Source organism: Cyanistes caeruleus, unplaced genomic scaffold, assembly GCF_971803275.1.
Source record: "Cyanistes caeruleus unplaced genomic scaffold, bCyaCae1.hap1.1 HAP1_SCAFFOLD_213, whole genome shotgun sequence".
Taxonomy (NCBI): Eukaryota; Metazoa; Chordata; class Aves; order Passeriformes; family Paridae; genus Cyanistes; species Cyanistes caeruleus.
The window spans coordinates 76,504-94,248 of NW_028255999.1; the positions used below are offsets into that span (position 1 = coordinate 76,504).

Below are 17,745 nucleotides of genomic sequence, written 5' to 3' on the forward strand. Positions count from 1 at the left end.
TAAGCCCAACTGAACAAGCATAAAGTTGACAATTAGTTATTAGCCAATGCTTAACCTCTATTTTAGCAAGACCTCTTGTGGATGCTAACTGTGAAACAGAGAGCATGGTGCCTGTGGAAATTGCAGGCCACATAGCTTTCTCAGTCTTGCCTGAGAAAGTGGCCTGGGAAATCATGAGGAGGAATTAAAACAATCCTCAGAGACAGAAAACAGCCTTGCAGGTGCTGTTTGTCTGTTCCTTGTTTTCTTGCAAGAGAAGGTCGAGGGGTGGTGTACCCCACTGACCAATGATAGTGATGTGTTAGTTTACTAACCAATAAGAGTTTCTTTTCTGTACTTTTCACGTATCGGTCTATAAAAAAGACCTGAGGTAATAAACCAGAGAGAAATTCTCCTGATCGACTCCCAAGAGAGTCTGTGTCATTCTTCTCGCCGTTCCTAATAGAGCGACATCCTCTCTATCTACCTTTAATTTTAGCAAGGTCCATCTATTGATTTTAATTAGAGTTAGCAAGGCTTCTTTTTAATTAAGGCCTCAGCTTCTCTAGAATCTTAAATTCTTCAAAGTTTGTGTCTCACCATGCCCCTCTGCTTTTTGTGTGTTTTGTTGTAAAAAGGCAGAATTGGCAGGATTCAGTTTTGAGGCCGATTCTGCAGCTGCTGCCTTGTGGGGCTGGTGCTGTCCCTATGCAGGCCCAGGTATTTCTCATGCAGCTTCCTCTGTGGGGGCTGTAGGAAAACTTGAGGGGAAAGTATTTTATTATCTTTCCTTGGTTAATTTGTTAGTCACCTCCCTCCGCCTTAGATGGACTTGATGCGAAAAATTGGGACAGGGAGCAATTGGTTACTAAAACAAAAAATGTGATTGGCTTTAGGCAGTGGCATTGCTTGCCACTGAACTGGATCATGTTTAAAAGGAAAATGACTGGAACAAAAGGAAGGAAAATGGTACAACAACATTTGACATGGACATTCCTCCCACAGGGATATCCGGCGTCACTGGTTTTGTTTGGGCAAGCTTTGCAGAAAATATTAAGAGAGTTTACTCCAGCCTCAGGAGTTAGGATGTTGCAGGATGTGGATGATTTGCTTTTGTCAGGGGGACAAAAGGTGGTTGAAGAGGCTACTGTAAAGCTGCTTAATTTTCTTGCTAAAAAGACTTAAGGTGTCTGAAAAGGAGGCCAGTTGGTAGGAAAAAAAATAATAATAAAAAGGTCATATATAGAGCTGTCCTGGGGTGACTTTATGATCCTGGTATCCCCAATCGTCTGGTTTATGTTATATATTAAGTTGTGCACCTTTAAGACTGGCTCTGAGAGCGAAGGGGGCGGAAGAAGAAGTGCGCAATTTGTGTTGAAAGAAAACATCACTCCCCCACATCCCGCTCCTGGACTGTGGTGTCTGCAGCACGGACACACTGCAGGACACAGCTTCTCTCTGGCTTTTAGTTAGTTTTAGCTAGCTGAGGCAGAGGAGTTCCCTGGACCTTTGTTTTTTCCCTTTTTACCTGCATCTGTGCAAGCCTGCTCTGGACCGAACACGCAGCCAAACCCCGGGAGCTCACGCCTGTGGCCCACCGGGGCCTGGGCCTCTGCACTTTCCAGCGCTGAAAGGACTGATAAGAATCTGAGCGAGCCGAGCTACAGCACATGAAAAGGACTTTTCTTCCTAGATTTGCCATCCCATTCAACAGCAAGAGGTTTTCTTATTTAATATTATTCAATTTCTGTTAAATAAACAGCTTTTCCCACTTCTCTCCAAGGAAATTCTTTTCCTTTCCCAGAACAGTTGGGGGGGGAGGGGTCATTTCCCTGGGGAAACCCCCACTTGGAGTTTTCCTCCTAAATTTGCCTTAAAGAAGGACAAAAGGCCAACAAAACTCCACAAAAATGCCACAAAATTCCTTAAATCTTCTCAAAACCCTACCAAATTCCAAAAACATCCCACAAAATCTCCTCCAATTTCCACAAAATTGCAGAAAAATACCACAAGATTGAAGAAAAATCCCACAAAATACCCTAAATCTTTTCAAAACGCTACGAAATTCCAGAAACATCCCACAAAATCTCCTCCAATTTCCAGAAAATCTAAGAAAAATCTCTCAAAATTCTTCAAGTCTCCCCAAAATCCCACAGAATGCCAAAACATTCCACAACATGCCAAAAAAATTCCACAAAATTCAAGAAATGTCACACAAAATTCAAGAAAAATCCCACAAAATTCCAGAAATATCCCACTAAATTCCTGAAAAATCCAACATAATTCCCTAAATCTTCTCAAAACGCTACCAAATTCCAGAAACATCCCACAAAATTTTCTCCAATTTCCTACAAAATTCCAGAAAAATCCCACAATATCTCTGCCAATTTTGACAATATTCCAGAAAAACCTCACAAAATCCTTGGAAAACCTCACAAAATTCAAGAAAAATCCCATAAAATTCCAGAAACATCCCAAAAAATCTCAATATCCCACTAATATTCAAAAAAATCCCACAAAATTCCCTAAATCTCCTCAAAATATTTCCAAATTCCAGAAAAATCCCACTTAATTCCAGAGAAATCCCACAAAATCTCATCAATATCCTGGTAAATTGCAGAAAAATCACAAAAAATTTCCTAAATCTCCTCAAAACCCTACCAAATTCCAGAAACATCCCACAAAATTCCAGAAAAATCCCACAAAATTGCCTGAATATCCCATAAAATTCAAGAACAATCCTTCAAAATTCCAGAAAAGTCCCACAAAATTTCCGAAAAATCCCACGAAAATAATTTTAAAAAATCCTACAAAATTTTAGGCGATTCTAGAACATTTACAAAAATCCCACAAAATTCAAGAAACATCCCACAAAATTATTTTCATTTGTTCAAAGTCTCACATACTTCCACAAAAATCCCACAAAATTGAAAAAAAATCCCACAAAGTTCCCTAAATCTTCTCAAAATGCTACCAAATTCCAGAAATATTCCACAATATCTCCACAAATTTCCACAAAATCTAAGGAAAATCCCTTAGAATTCTTCAAGTCTCCTCAAAATCCCACAAAATTCCATGAGAATCCCACAAAATTCCAGAAAAATCCCACAAAATTCCAGAAAAATCCCACAAAATTCCAGAAAAATCCCACAAAATTCCAGTAAAATCTGATGAAATTGTTAGCGTTCGGGAACGCACATAATCACAAATGATTGTATGCGGGGGCTTTATTAAGAGATCTGGGTGTCAGGGGTTCACATACCCAAATCTGACCCATCTTGGTTTTGAGTTGAACATGTTTTATACTCTGTTATTATATAACTTATATATTAATTATTAAACTTACATTGTTCTATTGTATGCATTGTTTTTACCCAAGCATGGATTTCTCCTGATCCCCCCCAGCCCCCTAACATTGTTCCTCATGTTCTTTAAACAATAATTATAGCTAATCACATCTAACAATTGTATCATGATCATCTACTGATTACACAGGTGCAGTTTTGACCTGATTTTTAGCAAGTACAAGGCCTAACATTTCCCAGGGCCAACTTTTCCCAGGCTTGGCAAACCTAACTTTCTAAGTCCCTGGATTTTCTAAGATTTTGAGACCTTTTACTATCATTACATATTTGTATTATATATTTGATATTACATATCTAAATGAAAGCATTTTCACTTCACTATAAGTGCAAATGTTTTCACTTGATACAGTTCTTTGTTTCTGAGTTTATACTTGATGTTCTTTGAATCCTTGATTGATGTAAACCTCATCCAGGTGAGCTGTCCTGGATGCTGTCAGGAACTGGAGAACCAGAAGATGGTGGATCTCACATCAGTGCCTTTATTATTTTCTGGTTCCAGGACATTTTCTTCTGTATTTCTACCTTGAAGATGCTGCAAACTAACCAAATTGCTAAGAATACAATTAGTAAGATTATGGCACTCTCAATGATAGATTTACTCCACGACCTCACATTCCACCCTAACCCTTTGAAGATTCTTCCTAACCAATTGTAGTCAAATCCTTTTGCTCTTCCTGTGCTCCATGCTCTATTTGTTGCAACTGATTGATGTCATATTCTACATCTGCAGTTACATTTGGGATGTGGATGCAGCAATGATCAATCCATCCCTTTAAAAAACCCACACACTCCATGCTCTTTCAGGAGTAGTAAATTGTAATTGTATGTTTAGTTCTTTAAATCTTTCTCAGGTCACTCTTGCTAATTTATCTACCTGACCTGTAAGTTTGTACAACATTTCTTTATTCTGATAGTTTGCTATAGGACCGAGCAAAGACTCTAGGGCCCACCCAAATTTCGCTCTACTAAAGGGTTCTTACCAAGTGTCATCTTGATTCTATTCCTATCTTAATCCTTCCTAGCTCTGCCTGTGTCTAGCCACTGAGTTGATTTTGCCATTGTTAGCATCCATACCAAGATTAATTTTTGTTTTAGCAGTTTCACCAATGTTTCTGCACCCCAATGGCATTTGTTATGTTTCATTTGTAGAACTTCTCTCATTGTCAAGGGGGTTAACACTATTTGTGCAGTTACATACCACTCTTCTGAATTATTTTGTGCATTTAGCAAATGTCCCAATTTCTCATCTTTTACTGAATATTTTGGTTTTGGAGGCAAATTACATTGAGATACATTAACTTTTAAAGGTATCAATGCCATTGTTGTTTGCACTTCTCCAGCAATCTGTCGAGCTGTCCAGTCTGCTTTTCGATTTTCCTCACAAATTTTGGAGTTTCTTGATTGGTGTGCTTTACACTGTATAATTGATACTTGTTCAGGTTTTTGTATTGCTTTTATCAATTGCAGGACTGCATCTTGATGTTTAACGTGTGTACCTTGAGAAGCCAGTAGTCTTCTTTCTTTCTACAGTGCTCCATGTACATGTACTACTCCAAAAGCATACTTTGAGTCAGTCCATATGTTTACCCTTTTCCCTTTACTCAATTCTAGTGCTCTGCTTAAGGCAACCAGTTCTGCCCTCTGGGCAGATGAATTTGGTGATTTGTATTTGGTATTTGCTTTTGCCTCCACTATTGTACTGACTGTTGTTACCGCATATCCAGCGTATCTGGTCCCGTTCTCCACCAAGCTGCTTCCATCTGTGAATAGCTCTCACTCTGCTTGCTCTAGTGGGATGTCTTTCAGGTCTTCTCTTGCCAAATAGGTGTACTCTATTTCTTCTACATAGTCGTGCTCTAATGGGCCTTCTTCAGTTGTGGTACGTGGGAACAAAGCTGGATTCAAGAGGTTAGTTGTCTTTAGTGTGACATCATCCTGCTCAGTCAGGATTACCTGGAATTTCATCATCCTGCTTGGATATAGCCCATGGCCCCCCTTTTGTTCTACAACAGTGGTCACCATGTGTGGCACATAGACATCTATGTCTCTACCCATTGTGGGTTTCCTGGCTTCTTGTATCAGCATCACAGTGGCTGCGACTGCCCACAGGCACGAAGGCCATCAGGCACTCTCATTGTCAAGTTGTTTGGAAAAGCAGCCTACCGGCCTTTTCCAGCCTCCCAAAGGTTGGGTCAGCACTCCCAGTGCTAGGTGTAGTCTTTCATGCACAAACAGGTGAATATCTTTGGGTAAATCAGGCAATCCTAATGCCAGAGCTGTTGTCAATGCCTCCTTCAGTTTGAGGAAGGTCTCCTTCTGTGGTTTGCCCCAGGTAAACGGCTGCGTCTTCTGGGCTTCATACAGGGCTTTTGCAATTAGTCCGTAGTCCATGATCCACAGGTGGCACCACCCTGTCATCCCAAGGAAAACTCGCAGCTCATGCAGGTTCTGGGGTTCTGGAATAGCACAAATAGCTTGAATATGATCAGTACCCAGCTTACGTTGCCCTTGTGAGATTACACATCTCAGGTAAATCACAGTTTGCCGGGCAATTTGTGCCTTCTCTTTAGACACCTTATATCCTCCCATTCCCAGCTGATTTAAAATTTCAATTGTTACCTTTATGCAGGTTGTTTTCTCTTCTGTAATTGTCAGTGTATCATCAACATATTGGAACAGCAGGTATTGTTCTCTCAGTACTTGCTCATTCTCAGTCCAAATCTCCAGCTCCTTAGCCAGCTGGCTTCCAAATAGGGTTGGACTGTTCTTGTATCCTTGTGGGAGGTGTGTCCAGGTGAGCTGAGTTTTCCTTCCATTTTCTGGATTTTCCCACTCAAAGGCAAACAGTTTCCTACTTTCTTTGTCAAGGGTATGCAGAAAAATTGAGATACATTAAGTGTGTTATCTCATATATTTGTCTCATATATTTATCTCATATATTTTTATCATATATATTTATCAAGGGCTATGCAGAAAAAGGCATCTTTTAAATCAATTACAGTAAACCATTTATATTTCTCTTTTATGGATGTTAACAATGTGCAAGGATTAGCTACCACTGGGTAAATATCTTTAGTTATTGCATTTATTGCTCTCAAATCCTGTACTAGTCTGTATTGGTTAACACAGAAATTTGGGCTCTAGCGTTAACTGGAAGTAATAGGCGCACGTTTGGGACCCACCATTGCTAAAATCAGTATGTCTCCAGTTTTGTTATTCCTAGTGAGCATTTTAAATACAACCAACCTCCACCTCTCTGCTCACCCATGAGAGGCAGAGTTACCAGTTTCCCTGATTCTGAGGCTGTTTGGGCTCCACTCCCAGAAGCTGAGAAGGAGACTGCTTTGGCTCACAGCCCAGAGCCTGTGGAGGTGTGCTGGGTTATACAGTGGGGCATTCGATACAATGAACCTGGGACAGTGTTAATTAGAAACTACTTTACTCAACTTTTAAGTGATAAGTCATCCATTATGTTTCTGGGGACCCTCTTCTTTATCCTTAGTGACCACCAGTACTGGTGGTTAGAGATTTGTTTTCTCTTTTCTGGGTTTTCATTAAGAGAACCAATGTATCTAACACCCTTTGCTTTCTCTGATTTTTCTTCTGGGATTTTTACAGGTCCATAATTTCTACTGTAATTAGGTAACTCTTTTGCAACTTTGCTCCATGTCCAAATTTTATGGTTCCTAGCAGGAGAACGCAGTTGTGAACCTGTCTGCTGAGAGGGGGTGGTGAAGGGAGTAAACCCAGGATCAGCTGAACCAGGTCAATCAGTCGGGTTCCCAAGAAATCTATCTAGTCTATCCACAGGGGTTATAGCTGCTATGGTTTTGGGGGTTTTTTATGAGAAAAATTGCTGTAGGTTTAAGTGATTCTGGAAGGCCTTGAATTAAAGAGGTCATAATTTCAGTTTTCACAGGTAACAACACTGGTGATTTAGAACCAGCAATTAATTTTCTTGTGTATCATTTGCAAGCAGGCAGCTTTGTGAATGTTTTCCAGTAGTTGGTTGGGGGTACCAACTATAGCTATAGGGTCCCCCCTTTCCAAGGGGTTTAGCCCCTCTGCCTGATAAGCTGCATGCTGATTTAGGGACCATGGGTTACGTCTGTCTCCTGTTGTTACGAAGACTCCATGTCCCCAGTACCCACTGGCTTCCTGTTCTCTCAATCGAATTTAATCACCTCCAGTAAGAGACACTCAGAATACATATTCTGTCTCTGACTCGTGAGGCAGACTCCCGTACTCCCTTTTTTTTTTTTTTTTTTTTTTTTTATTTTTCTTTATTTTCAGTGGTTATATGCGGATCAAGATCCTTTTCAGTATTGATATAATTATATTAAATTCTGTTTTAATTAGAGGTTTCAAACTAAGACACCGGTGTTCCCCACAATTTTATCCAAGTTAGCTCCTTTTGAGGGTAAATTTGATTAATGAGAGAGGTTTCCCTCTCGTTTCCTTTAGCAAGTCAGCATTTTTTGAATTTTTATCATGGAGGGCTACTCACAACAGATTGATCTTACTCCTTTCTTCATCCAATTGTTTTTGCAAAATTTTAACTAGGTTTTGGAGGGAGTCTATTATAGTTCTTTCCTAACTTCTTCACTTAAAGCGAGTTTCTATAGCTGCTGTAAGACAAGCTCCCAAAACTGAGCAGAGTATAGTTTTATTTTTGCCCAGTTTAAATTCTTTTTCATGTTGTAAATAAAACATAGTCTATCAATCACATTTTCCAAATTAAACCAATTATTAAGCACCAACTTTTCCCTCCTGGAGGTCTGGCACTGTGTTTTGCTAACAAAGCATAACATGCATAAAATGCAGCTTTAACTTCTGCAGCCATTTTCGGTCATTTTTACAGAGGGAAAAACCACTACAGGGAGGTATCAACTTAAATTATACACACACACACACACAGATTTTTGCTTCCCTGTATGGGTAAAAAGGAAAAATCTGCTTGGGAGGCACTCCTTCAGTTTAAAATTCTGGTTGTCTCTTTGCTACACCAAGCTGTCAAAATTCATACACACAACAACAAAAACAGTCCCGCCCTTTTGCACTAAGAGATCTTTTGTGAAATTCTGCAGACAGAGCCCTCAAGTGAGTGTGGGGTGCTTTTCACCTCGGCGTGTGCAGTTTGCGGGAAATTCAAGTTGCCCCCCTTGCTTTCTAGACACCGCTCACTCTTTGGGAGTGTCGGGCTGGGTGCAACTGGAGCAAAATGTCCTTCCCCTAATACAGACTGCACAACAAACCTGCAGCCCCTTCTGTCTGTCAGAAATCCTGTCCGTGACTCCAGTTTAAATGCCACGATTCGCTAACGCGAGTGGGACTCGTGAGAGGTTCGTTTGATCTCAGAGTGCAAGACGGACACAAGGGATTTCAGTTTAAATCACAACAACAATAATGTACCTTTATTTTAGTGCCAACAAGGGTTATGCGAGAGAGGAGAGGAAGAGAGGGAGAGATAAAGAAAACAAAGTAAAGAGAGAGAAGAGGGGGTTATAGCTACCAACAGAAGAGACGGGGTTGCTGGGGTCTTTTTCTGTGGGATGATCTGGCCGAAATTATCTTAATCTTATGTAATTCTTCCCCAATGTTACCTTGTTTCCAATGTGCTAATAAGCACCCAAAGGAGAAGTATCCGGTATGGGAGCATTGCTGTCCAAAATCCCTTTAAGTTTCTCCATATTGTAACTATAATAAACCACAAATGCTGGATCTGCAACGCTATTGCAGTTGTCTGACAGACGGCGCCTACGCAACTAACTCAAAGATTTCTGGGAGTAACACTTTTCTCTCTCTGAGAGAAAGTGCCTTGCCTCCAAGGGAGAGCCAGGATCTCTGAATCAGCTGGTTTCCTGACCCTCACAGTAAAGCACCTTACCTTTCTCTCCTGGGGAAATTGTGAGCAGCAGAGACGGTCGCAGCTGATGGGGTCCCCAAGAATTCCTCGGTGCTGGCTGGAGCGTGATCGGGTCGTGAGTTTGCTCAGCAGCACTCACAAGGTCCCATCTGGGGTCGCCAAAATGTTAGTGTTCAGGAACACACATAATCACAGAATGATTAAATGAAGGTGCTTTATTAAGAGCTCTGGGTGTCAGGGGTACACATACCCAAATCTAACCTGACTTCGTTTTGAGTTGAACATGCTTTTATACTCTATCATTATATAACTTTCATATTAATTATTAAACTTACATTGTTATATTGTATGCATTGTTTTTACCCAAGCATGGATTTCTCCTGATCCCCCTCAACCCCCTAACATTGTTCCTCATGTTCTTTAAACAATAATTATATCTAATCACATCTAACAATTGTATCATTCATCATATACCAATTACACAGGTGCAGTTTGACATGATCTTTAGCAAGTACAAGGCCTAACACTTCCCAGGACCTACTCTTCCCGGGCTCACCAAACCTCACTTTCTTTCTAAGTCCCCAAATTTTCTAAGATTTTAAAACCTTATACTATCAGAGTGACACTTGTCTTTACAAACAAGCCGTGAGTCTGCCGATAAAATGAAACTATCACTGAGAGATAACAAAAACAAAGGGATGGATTCAACTGAAAGATGAAAGAGACACTGGGGAAACACCATAAAATTCCACAAGGGCTAAGAACTAAGAAGATTATGCACTGGGGAGAGGGGGGATGGTATCTCAGGTATCATGTGTACCAGGAAGTCTGTACCTCTGTCATGGAGTAGCTTTACCTTTAAGACAGCTTGGAGGGAGAGGAAGTTGAAGCTGCTGGTGGCTGATGGGAGTTTTTCTCTCCTGACCAATTATCGGTCATTTTCAAGAATTGACAGCAGATCTGACCATTAAAAAGTGAATTCAACTTGTAAACACCCCCTTAAGAAGTACAGATAGAATTCTCTTGCTCTCTTTGGTTTCCGGCTTCGGACAAGGTAGCAAGGCTCTGTCTTGGCCTCCTCCCCCCCCTCTCCAGGCCTACAAGGCCGCGGGGTGGAGGGGGGGGAGGGAGAAGAGAAGCAGCGCTGGCCAGCCGAGCTTGGTTTTCAGTTTTTGCTGCTAGACTGAAACTTAACACCATGAACTCTTGCAGTTTTCCTAAAGCTTTTAATTCTTTTACTACCTGGATAAACATACAGATTACTCCTTTTCTCAGAAAGACAGAGAGAGAGACAATCAACATAGAGGAGACATCATAAAACCACCAAAAACAGTGAAGAAAAGAGTTAAGTTTAAATAAGAAAGAGAGAATAAGGAGATGCTTTACAGCTGAAATATCTTTCTGTTAAAGCTATAGAGATGGACAATAATAGTATAAAAAGACTCCTTTAATTCATGATAAGAGTATTAGGAGGAATGAGATATTCAAAGTGTAACTTTTGAGCAGAAGAGAGACAGAGAGAGTGCTTGTGATACTGTGAGTTGCTGGAATTGAGTTGAGTGAAGATTTTGAAGCTTTGGGGGCAAAGAGAAAACTGTTTTCCAGGAAGGCTCACAGAGACAAATGAAGAAGACTTCTGCCTTTGAATAACTTATCCTTAAAAATGAGATTCCTAAACTCTGTGACCCATACACACCTTGGAGATGTGAAATGGGAGGAGAAGATCTAATGACAGATTTCCGGGCAGCTGGCATTAGAGAAATAGAAAACTATGATGAAAAATAGTTTTCTCGTGAGAAACTCCGTAAGCTAACAGAAAGAGACTTCTGTTTCTCTACAAAGACTGATGAAAGACTGTAGCAAGAATTAAGACTGTTTTTAACCACCAGAATCCTAAAGTTATTTTTCTCTATGTTGTCATGTGTACAGAGAAATAGTTAAGATGTAGAATATAAGGGGGTTTTCTGAAAGTTTATTCTGGTATTCTCATTCTTGTAGTTTGTTAATAAACTGTCTTTATTCCTTTTAAATCTTAAGCCTGTTTTGCTCTTGTTTTAATCCATATCTCACAACAAAAAATAAGTAGTTTTTTAGTTACTGGTTTAAAACCACGACAACCTCTCAAATCCCTCAGCCTATGGGGAAAAGGAGAAGGGATGTACGGCCTGGAATTGGGGTAAAAGGGAGGCTGCGCCCTCCAAAAATTAGAGAGATCCCAGGGGAATGCCCCATGGCCTCTCCCTTTATTTGAAAAAATTGAAAGCACTCCTCTATCTCCTTTTTGCATATAAACCTCTGGTGTTTGTGGATTAATTTTTTCGGACACTAACAATTAATATGAAGTTCAAAACTACAAACCTAGGCAGTGCAGAATATGAAAAATATGAAAGCTAAAACTAAGGGCATCATAGCTGGAGGTGGGGGTGGAATTGAATAATTTTGGGGTGGGACTGATTAGCATTCAGAGGCACTGAGAGGTCTTGAGGTGACAGATTGAAGCCCCTCATCCCTTTGAGTGCCAAGAAATGGAGACAACTCCAAATACCCCACAACCCCTAAATACTCTCAAGTAGCTCCCTGATTCCCAGTTTCTCTTGAAGCACTAGTAAAATGTGAGGTTTTAGGTGCCATTGATTAATTAGATGCCATTAATTTGTTGATTTTTACCCCAATTTAGTCTGTTCCAAAGGGATGAAGATGAATCTAAAGATAATTAGAACAAAACCAAAATGACCACCAGCCCAGTGTCTTCCCAACACAGATTACAGGGAACATGGGCCATCAGGGCTCTGCCCAACGTGGGTCCACTGATGGGGGATGGAGTTGGAGCAGCGCACGAAGCTCTTCCTGCACTTGGAGCACTCGCAGGGCTTCCCTTAGTGGTGCCTCCGTTTGTGTCTGGTCAGTTGAGAGCTGTCTGAGAAGTTCTTCCCACACTGGGGACACTCATAGGGCCTCTCCCCGGTGTGGATGCGTTTGTGGGTACTGAGGCTGGAGCTCTGGCTGAACCCCTTCCCACATTCGTCACACTTATAAGGCCTCTCCCCAGTGTGGATGCGCCGGTGGGTGATGAGGTGGGAGTTTTGCTTGAAGCGCTCCCCACAGTCAGGGCAGCGGAAGGGCCTCTCATCCGTGTGAATCTGCTGGTGCCTGAGGAACTGGAAGCTGGTCTGAAACCTCTTCCCACATTCTGGACACTTGTAGGGCCTCTCCCCAGTGTGGATCATCTGATGGATGGTCAGTTGGGAGCTCCGGCTGAAGCTCTTCCCACATTCCTCACATTCATAGGGACATTCCCCGGAGTGGGTCCTCTGGTGGCGGATCAGGTGGGACCTCCGGCTGAAGCTCTTCCCACATTCCCCACACTTGAAGGGTCTCTCCCCAGTGTGGATGCGCCGGTGAATGGTGAGGGTGGAGCTGTGCTTGAAGCCCTCCCCACAGTCAGGGCAGCGGAAGGGCCTCTCCTCTGTGTGAATCCTCTGGTGCACGAGGAGACTGGAGCTGATCCGAAAACTCTTCCCACACTCGGGACACTCGTAGGGCCTCTCCCCAGTGTGGCTGCGCTGGTGGATGATGAGTTTGGAGTTAAAGCTGAAGCCCTTCCCACATTTCCCACACTTGTAGGGCCATTCCCCAGTGTGGATCATCTGGTGGCAGATCAGGCTGTTGCTCTGGCTGAAGCTCTTCCCACACTCCAAGCACTTGTAGCGCTTCTGCCCTTTGTGAAGCTGCTCATGGACCACCAGCTCAGAGCCCCGGCTGGATCTCCAGCTGCCTTCCTGGCACAGGGTGGATCTTTCCTCCTCAGAGCACCCTGGGATAGGTTTGGAGCTTCTCCTCCTGTGGGATCTCTGGGGCTTTTCCTCCCCATTGGATTCCTGGAATGTGGAGCCGCTCAAGTCAGCCTCTTCCACAAGGTTCTGCTGCAGGGATTTGTCCTCCCTGGTCTCCATCCTCAGCTCCTTGTCTGGGGGAGGAAGGACAAGGAGAGGATGGGATTTGCCTCCGTGCCAGAGGGAAGGGGAAGGAGATCCCCCCAGTGCGTCCCCGGCAGGACGGCCTCGGCAACAGGGTTGTCCTGCAGCTGGGGGCCATGCTGGGCTGGGAGATGGAGCAGGAGAGAGAGGGAAAGGGGCACTGACTTCCTCCTCACCTGCCTGGGTGTCCCGAGGCATCTTCCTCTTCCTTGCAGCCTTCCTCTCCATCCAGCCAAGGTTTGGGAATGGGAAATCCTGGTTTGGGGAAATACAAGGGATGAGGACAATGAGTTTGCAGGTCCCTCTGCCCATGTTCATCTCTAGAAGTCACCGGACATCTGGGGTCCATAAAACCTCCAGAAAACAACAAGATTCAGCCTGAAAATGCCTCCCAGGAGTTCCCCATCTCTGGTCTCTCCTGTTTGGGGTTCAAGGGTTCCCCCCTGTCCCAGCTGCTGGGAGTCACGCTTGTACTGGAGATCACCTGTCTGCTCGGTCCCTGCCCTCCCCGGGCTGCTGAGAGTGCCAGGAATCCGAAAATTTCCTCCTGTTTCCATCTCCCCACTTAAGGATGGTGGGACCCCCCAGTGTCCCCCCAAGTAGGATTTTCCACTCAGCTTTGGAGTTCCACATTCTCCAAACATCCCCCCCCCAAATAAACCCAACCCAGGGACCCCCCCAGGATATCTGGGCAAAGCTCCCGCTCCCCAGTCACCTGTGGGATGGTGGGTGATGATCGCACAGGTGGGGGACTATAAATTCAGGGAGTGCTCGACCTTGTGGTTCCTTCTCCTTTCCCTGATCCTCATTTGTCCCTCTTCCTCCTCCTGCTCCTCTTTCATCCCTCCCCCTCCTCCCCCAGGAGCAGTGACACCCTCGGTGCCCCGTTCCCGAACCCCTCACAGCCCATGGCAGGAGCGGGGATGGAGCCGGGACAGGTCGGGATGGGCAGCGCGGGGCTCTCCGCTGCTCCCACACACTGGGGACGGGGGGAACCCGGCCTGAGGAAAAGAAGAGGGAAACTGGGAAAACTGGGGTCTGCAGATCCAACCTGGGGCTGGCTGGGGACCCTGGCTGGGGACTGCCAGCCCTTGGTGCTCCTCCGGGGAGATGCGGGAGGGGGGAACACAGAGAGGGCTGGGGGATCCCAGGAGTGGCAGCACTGGGAGGGACTGGTTTGTACTGGGATCATCCTGGCAGTGGCTGAGATTGCACTGGCTGTGTACTGACATCATCCTGGGATATCATACTGGGATCGTCCTGGCAGTGAGTAGGAGACTGCAGGGGGCAATTGAGATCAGGTTGTCAGGAACTGGGAACATGCCCTGCGCTCCCCAGAACCCCGGCATCGCCCCCCATATGTCCCATAAGTCTCCCCCAAAACCTCCAGGATCCCTGAGTGCCCCCTCAGCGCTCGTTCAGGACCCCCGAAAGCATCTCTGGATCCCTGAATGCTCCCGACCCCACAGATGCCCCTTCCAGACACGGCTGGGAATTCATCTCCCATCATCCCAGAACACAGTTCCGCGCCCAAACCTCCTGCCGTGCCCCAGGCCCCAAAGAGCCCGGTTACAGCTCCCCAGGTTCCCCCCAAGTGCTCACGAGCCGTATACATTCACCCCGAGGACCTGCAATCACAACTCGGACGGAAAATTTCTCTCCAAGTGTTTCCCTGCACCACCAAAAGCGCCTACCGAGCCACTTTCGGGACTACATCTCCCATCATGCTCCGCGGCGCCCATAGAGTGCTATTCCAGCCATAACTCTATCTCCCGTCATGCCCCACGCCCCACCGGAATCCACTGGAGATGCGCCTATAACTCCCGTGATGCTCCGCGGCCCCGTTAAACCGTATTATACCGGCACCTACAACTCCCATCATCCCCCGCGCCCCATGGAGCCCCGTTACAGCCCCCCAAGTGCCCGCCCGGACCCCGAAGGGCCCCCAGATTCTCCTCCCTGACCTCCAAGCGCCCCCCTGGACGCTCAAGTGCTCCCCCAGACCATGAATTGTCCCACAGAATCCCTAAGTGCCCACCTGGCTCCCCCAAGTGTCCTCCAGACCACCAAGTTCTCTCTAAATTCCCTCTCCAGACCCAAAACTGCCCCAAATGTTACCCAGAAAAGTTTCCATGGACCCCAAAGTGGTCCCTTTTACCCTGTCTGAGAAAATTATTAAAAAATATGATCGAAGGACCAAAAATACGTGTAATTAGCATAAAGAGGGAGAAATAGTGATCAATAAATTGATGAAGGGAATTGTATTACTTTGAACCAAGGAATGATAAAGTTATTAGTTGCTAAAAATATATCAATTATTTTATATAAATATAAAAATTAGGTTCTAAAAATATAGAACAATATTATAATAAAAATAAAAATTTATTTTTATTAATTAATTAGATTTTAATGATAAAGAAAAATTATAAAGAGAAATGTTATCAATGTTTTGGGATGTCAGTCCCAGGTGGGCCATGTCAGACATGCTGAGGCTTGGGGTGAGGAGCAGGTTGTCCAAACAGGGGCAGCCTGCAAGGGATTCATTCTTCTCTGTGACCAGACTGCCTAAGGAGACATTCAGCATTAGGATTGTAAAGAGCAAATCCTGACCTCCTGATCAGTACAGAAAGATGTTTACAGTCTGAAGAGTAGAATGTTGTCACCATAAGGTGCCTTCTTTGTTAATATAGCTCATATTGTGTCACGTTTGTTAAATACCAATGTTGTTGTACCAGCCTTCTTTGTTAAAATATTGTTATAAATGAAATTAGAGTTTTGACAACTAGGTCCCTTGGCTTAATGGCAGTTTAATTAAAAATGAATACAATTTACTAATCTGAATAGTAATGTGGTATAAAAGAATACAGTTTTGTAAAATAATAGAGTTTAATAAAAAAATAAAATTTATATATAATCTACTAGTAATTAAGTATGATTAAAGCATAAGCAAAACCCACCAGGGTACGGAAGCTTCCCACCCTGCCTCACGTTCAAAACAAAGCACTTCAAGCTAAACTCATATACTGTATGCTTATACATATTCATTCATGTTTCCTGTAAGTTTCCTCCTATTGCAAATTTTTCTGACTTAACATCACTTTTCTTCACGGCACATGCCTCACTTGTTGCAATGGGGTCTTCAGTCTTCTTTTGGTGGTCTTTTGGTGAAGGCCTCTCTTCTTCCTCATTGTCCTTTGGATAACCTTACAGGTTTGCGTGTGCCTACTAAGCCTTGTGTTATGTTAGTATACTAATTAGCCTTATGTTTACTAATCTTTAGGCCCAATGCCTAAATTTGTTCTAATTTTGATCCATCTCAAGGCCATTTTGGTCTTGAGACACCATTTATCTTCTAAACTACATCCTGTACCTCAATTTTGACATGTAACATCTGCAAAGGGGTACATCTGCTTTGTAACACTGATTTTTGATTGTTTCTGATAATAACTTTAATAACAGTTACAATTTAGTTAGCACGAACCAATTCCATTTATTACAACTGCAAATACCCCTTATGTCCCTTTTTATTGGTTTCCATGCTAACGGCCTTGCTTTCTTCCTTGCTATGGATAAACCTGTATTTTCTCAATTTCTTCTTTTGCTCCCTCAATTGTTTGGCTGCAGACCAGTTTCTAAGCCCATCCACATTAAGCTCTTAGTCTTCAGAGGGAAACTTTGAGCACAGTGAGAATCTCCCAGTGTGCAAGAGGGTCCCTGTGTGCCAGCTGCAGCTGGGGCCTCAGCCATCTCCTCTCTCAACAGGTTCCCCTCTGCAGCTTCACAGGAATGGCCAAACACCTCCCTCAGGGACACCTGCACCACACATTTCACATCTCCATGCCCATACGTGATGTCCCTGTCACAGCTGCATTACCAGCTTGCTGCTGTGCAGATGCTGCCACCACCCAAAGCAAGGCCCTGTGTCCCTGAAGGGACCCGCCCTGCTCTGTGGCCTGGACTGAAGGTGGGTCCCTCCTGCCAGGGCAGGGCCTGACACAGCTCTTCTGTTCCAATAAAGAGATGGAGCTGTCACCCCAGTGTCTGGCTGGTACCACCAGCAAAGCCCACACAGCACCAGCCCTGGCTGAGCTCCATGTCCAGGAGCAGGCAGGGCTGACCACGGTGTGGGCAGGCAGGAGCCAGGCAGGGGCTGCTGTGACCAGCGGCAGGGCCCCGAGGGGCTGGGGGAGTCTGTGTTGAGTGTCCCTGGGCTGAGGGCACATTTCCTTCAGTGGCATCACCTGGGCCTGGACCTCCTCCAGTGCCATGCCCAGGAAAAGAGGGAACCATCAAGAGCATCTCCTGGGACAGAACATGACCAGCAATGTCAGCAGGCAAAACCAAGGTTTTGTTTAGCAATGACCCTTTGATGAAGTCAAATATTTACAATCAGTCCCGTACAGTTTGGAGTACAGATGGGAGTACACTCGGGGGGTACAGCCAAGGCCATGAGGTCACAGCAGTCTCTGGGGTGACAGCAGGCTGAGGTGACAGCAGGCTCTGAGGTCACAGAGGTCCCAGAGCCCCGTGGTTGCACAGCACCACAAGGACCGAGCAG

The 17,745-nt window shown here is 44.3% G+C and overlaps 1 protein-coding gene across 1 annotated transcript; it reads right to left on the reverse strand.

The window, feature by feature from the left end:
- Positions 1 to 10,422: 10,422 nt before the first annotated feature.
- Positions 10,423 to 14,899, reverse strand: LOC147645606 (uncharacterized). The gene is made up of 2 exons (XM_086874423.1): positions 13,364 to 14,899; positions 10,423 to 13,177 (listed from the first exon to the last, which is right to left on the reverse strand). The coding sequence occupies exons 1-2, from the start codon at positions 13,503 to 13,505 to the stop codon at positions 12,087 to 12,089; spliced, it is 1,233 nt and encodes a 410-aa protein (XP_086730549.1). The 5' UTR covers positions 13,506 to 14,899; the 3' UTR covers positions 10,423 to 12,086.
- Positions 14,900 to 17,745: the final 2,846 nt, after the last annotated feature.

Bases quoted from the DNA above. Each gene is read 5' to 3' on its own strand.
- LOC147645606 (XM_086874423.1), bottom strand. From the start codon at position 13,505: ATGAACATGGGCAGAGGGACCTGCAAACTCATTGTCCTCATCCCTTGT. The intron at 13,178-13,363 runs GTGAGGAGGAAG...TTCCTCCCCCAG, and splicing joins GCCTCGGGACACCCAGGCAG to ACAAGGAGCTGAGGATGGAG.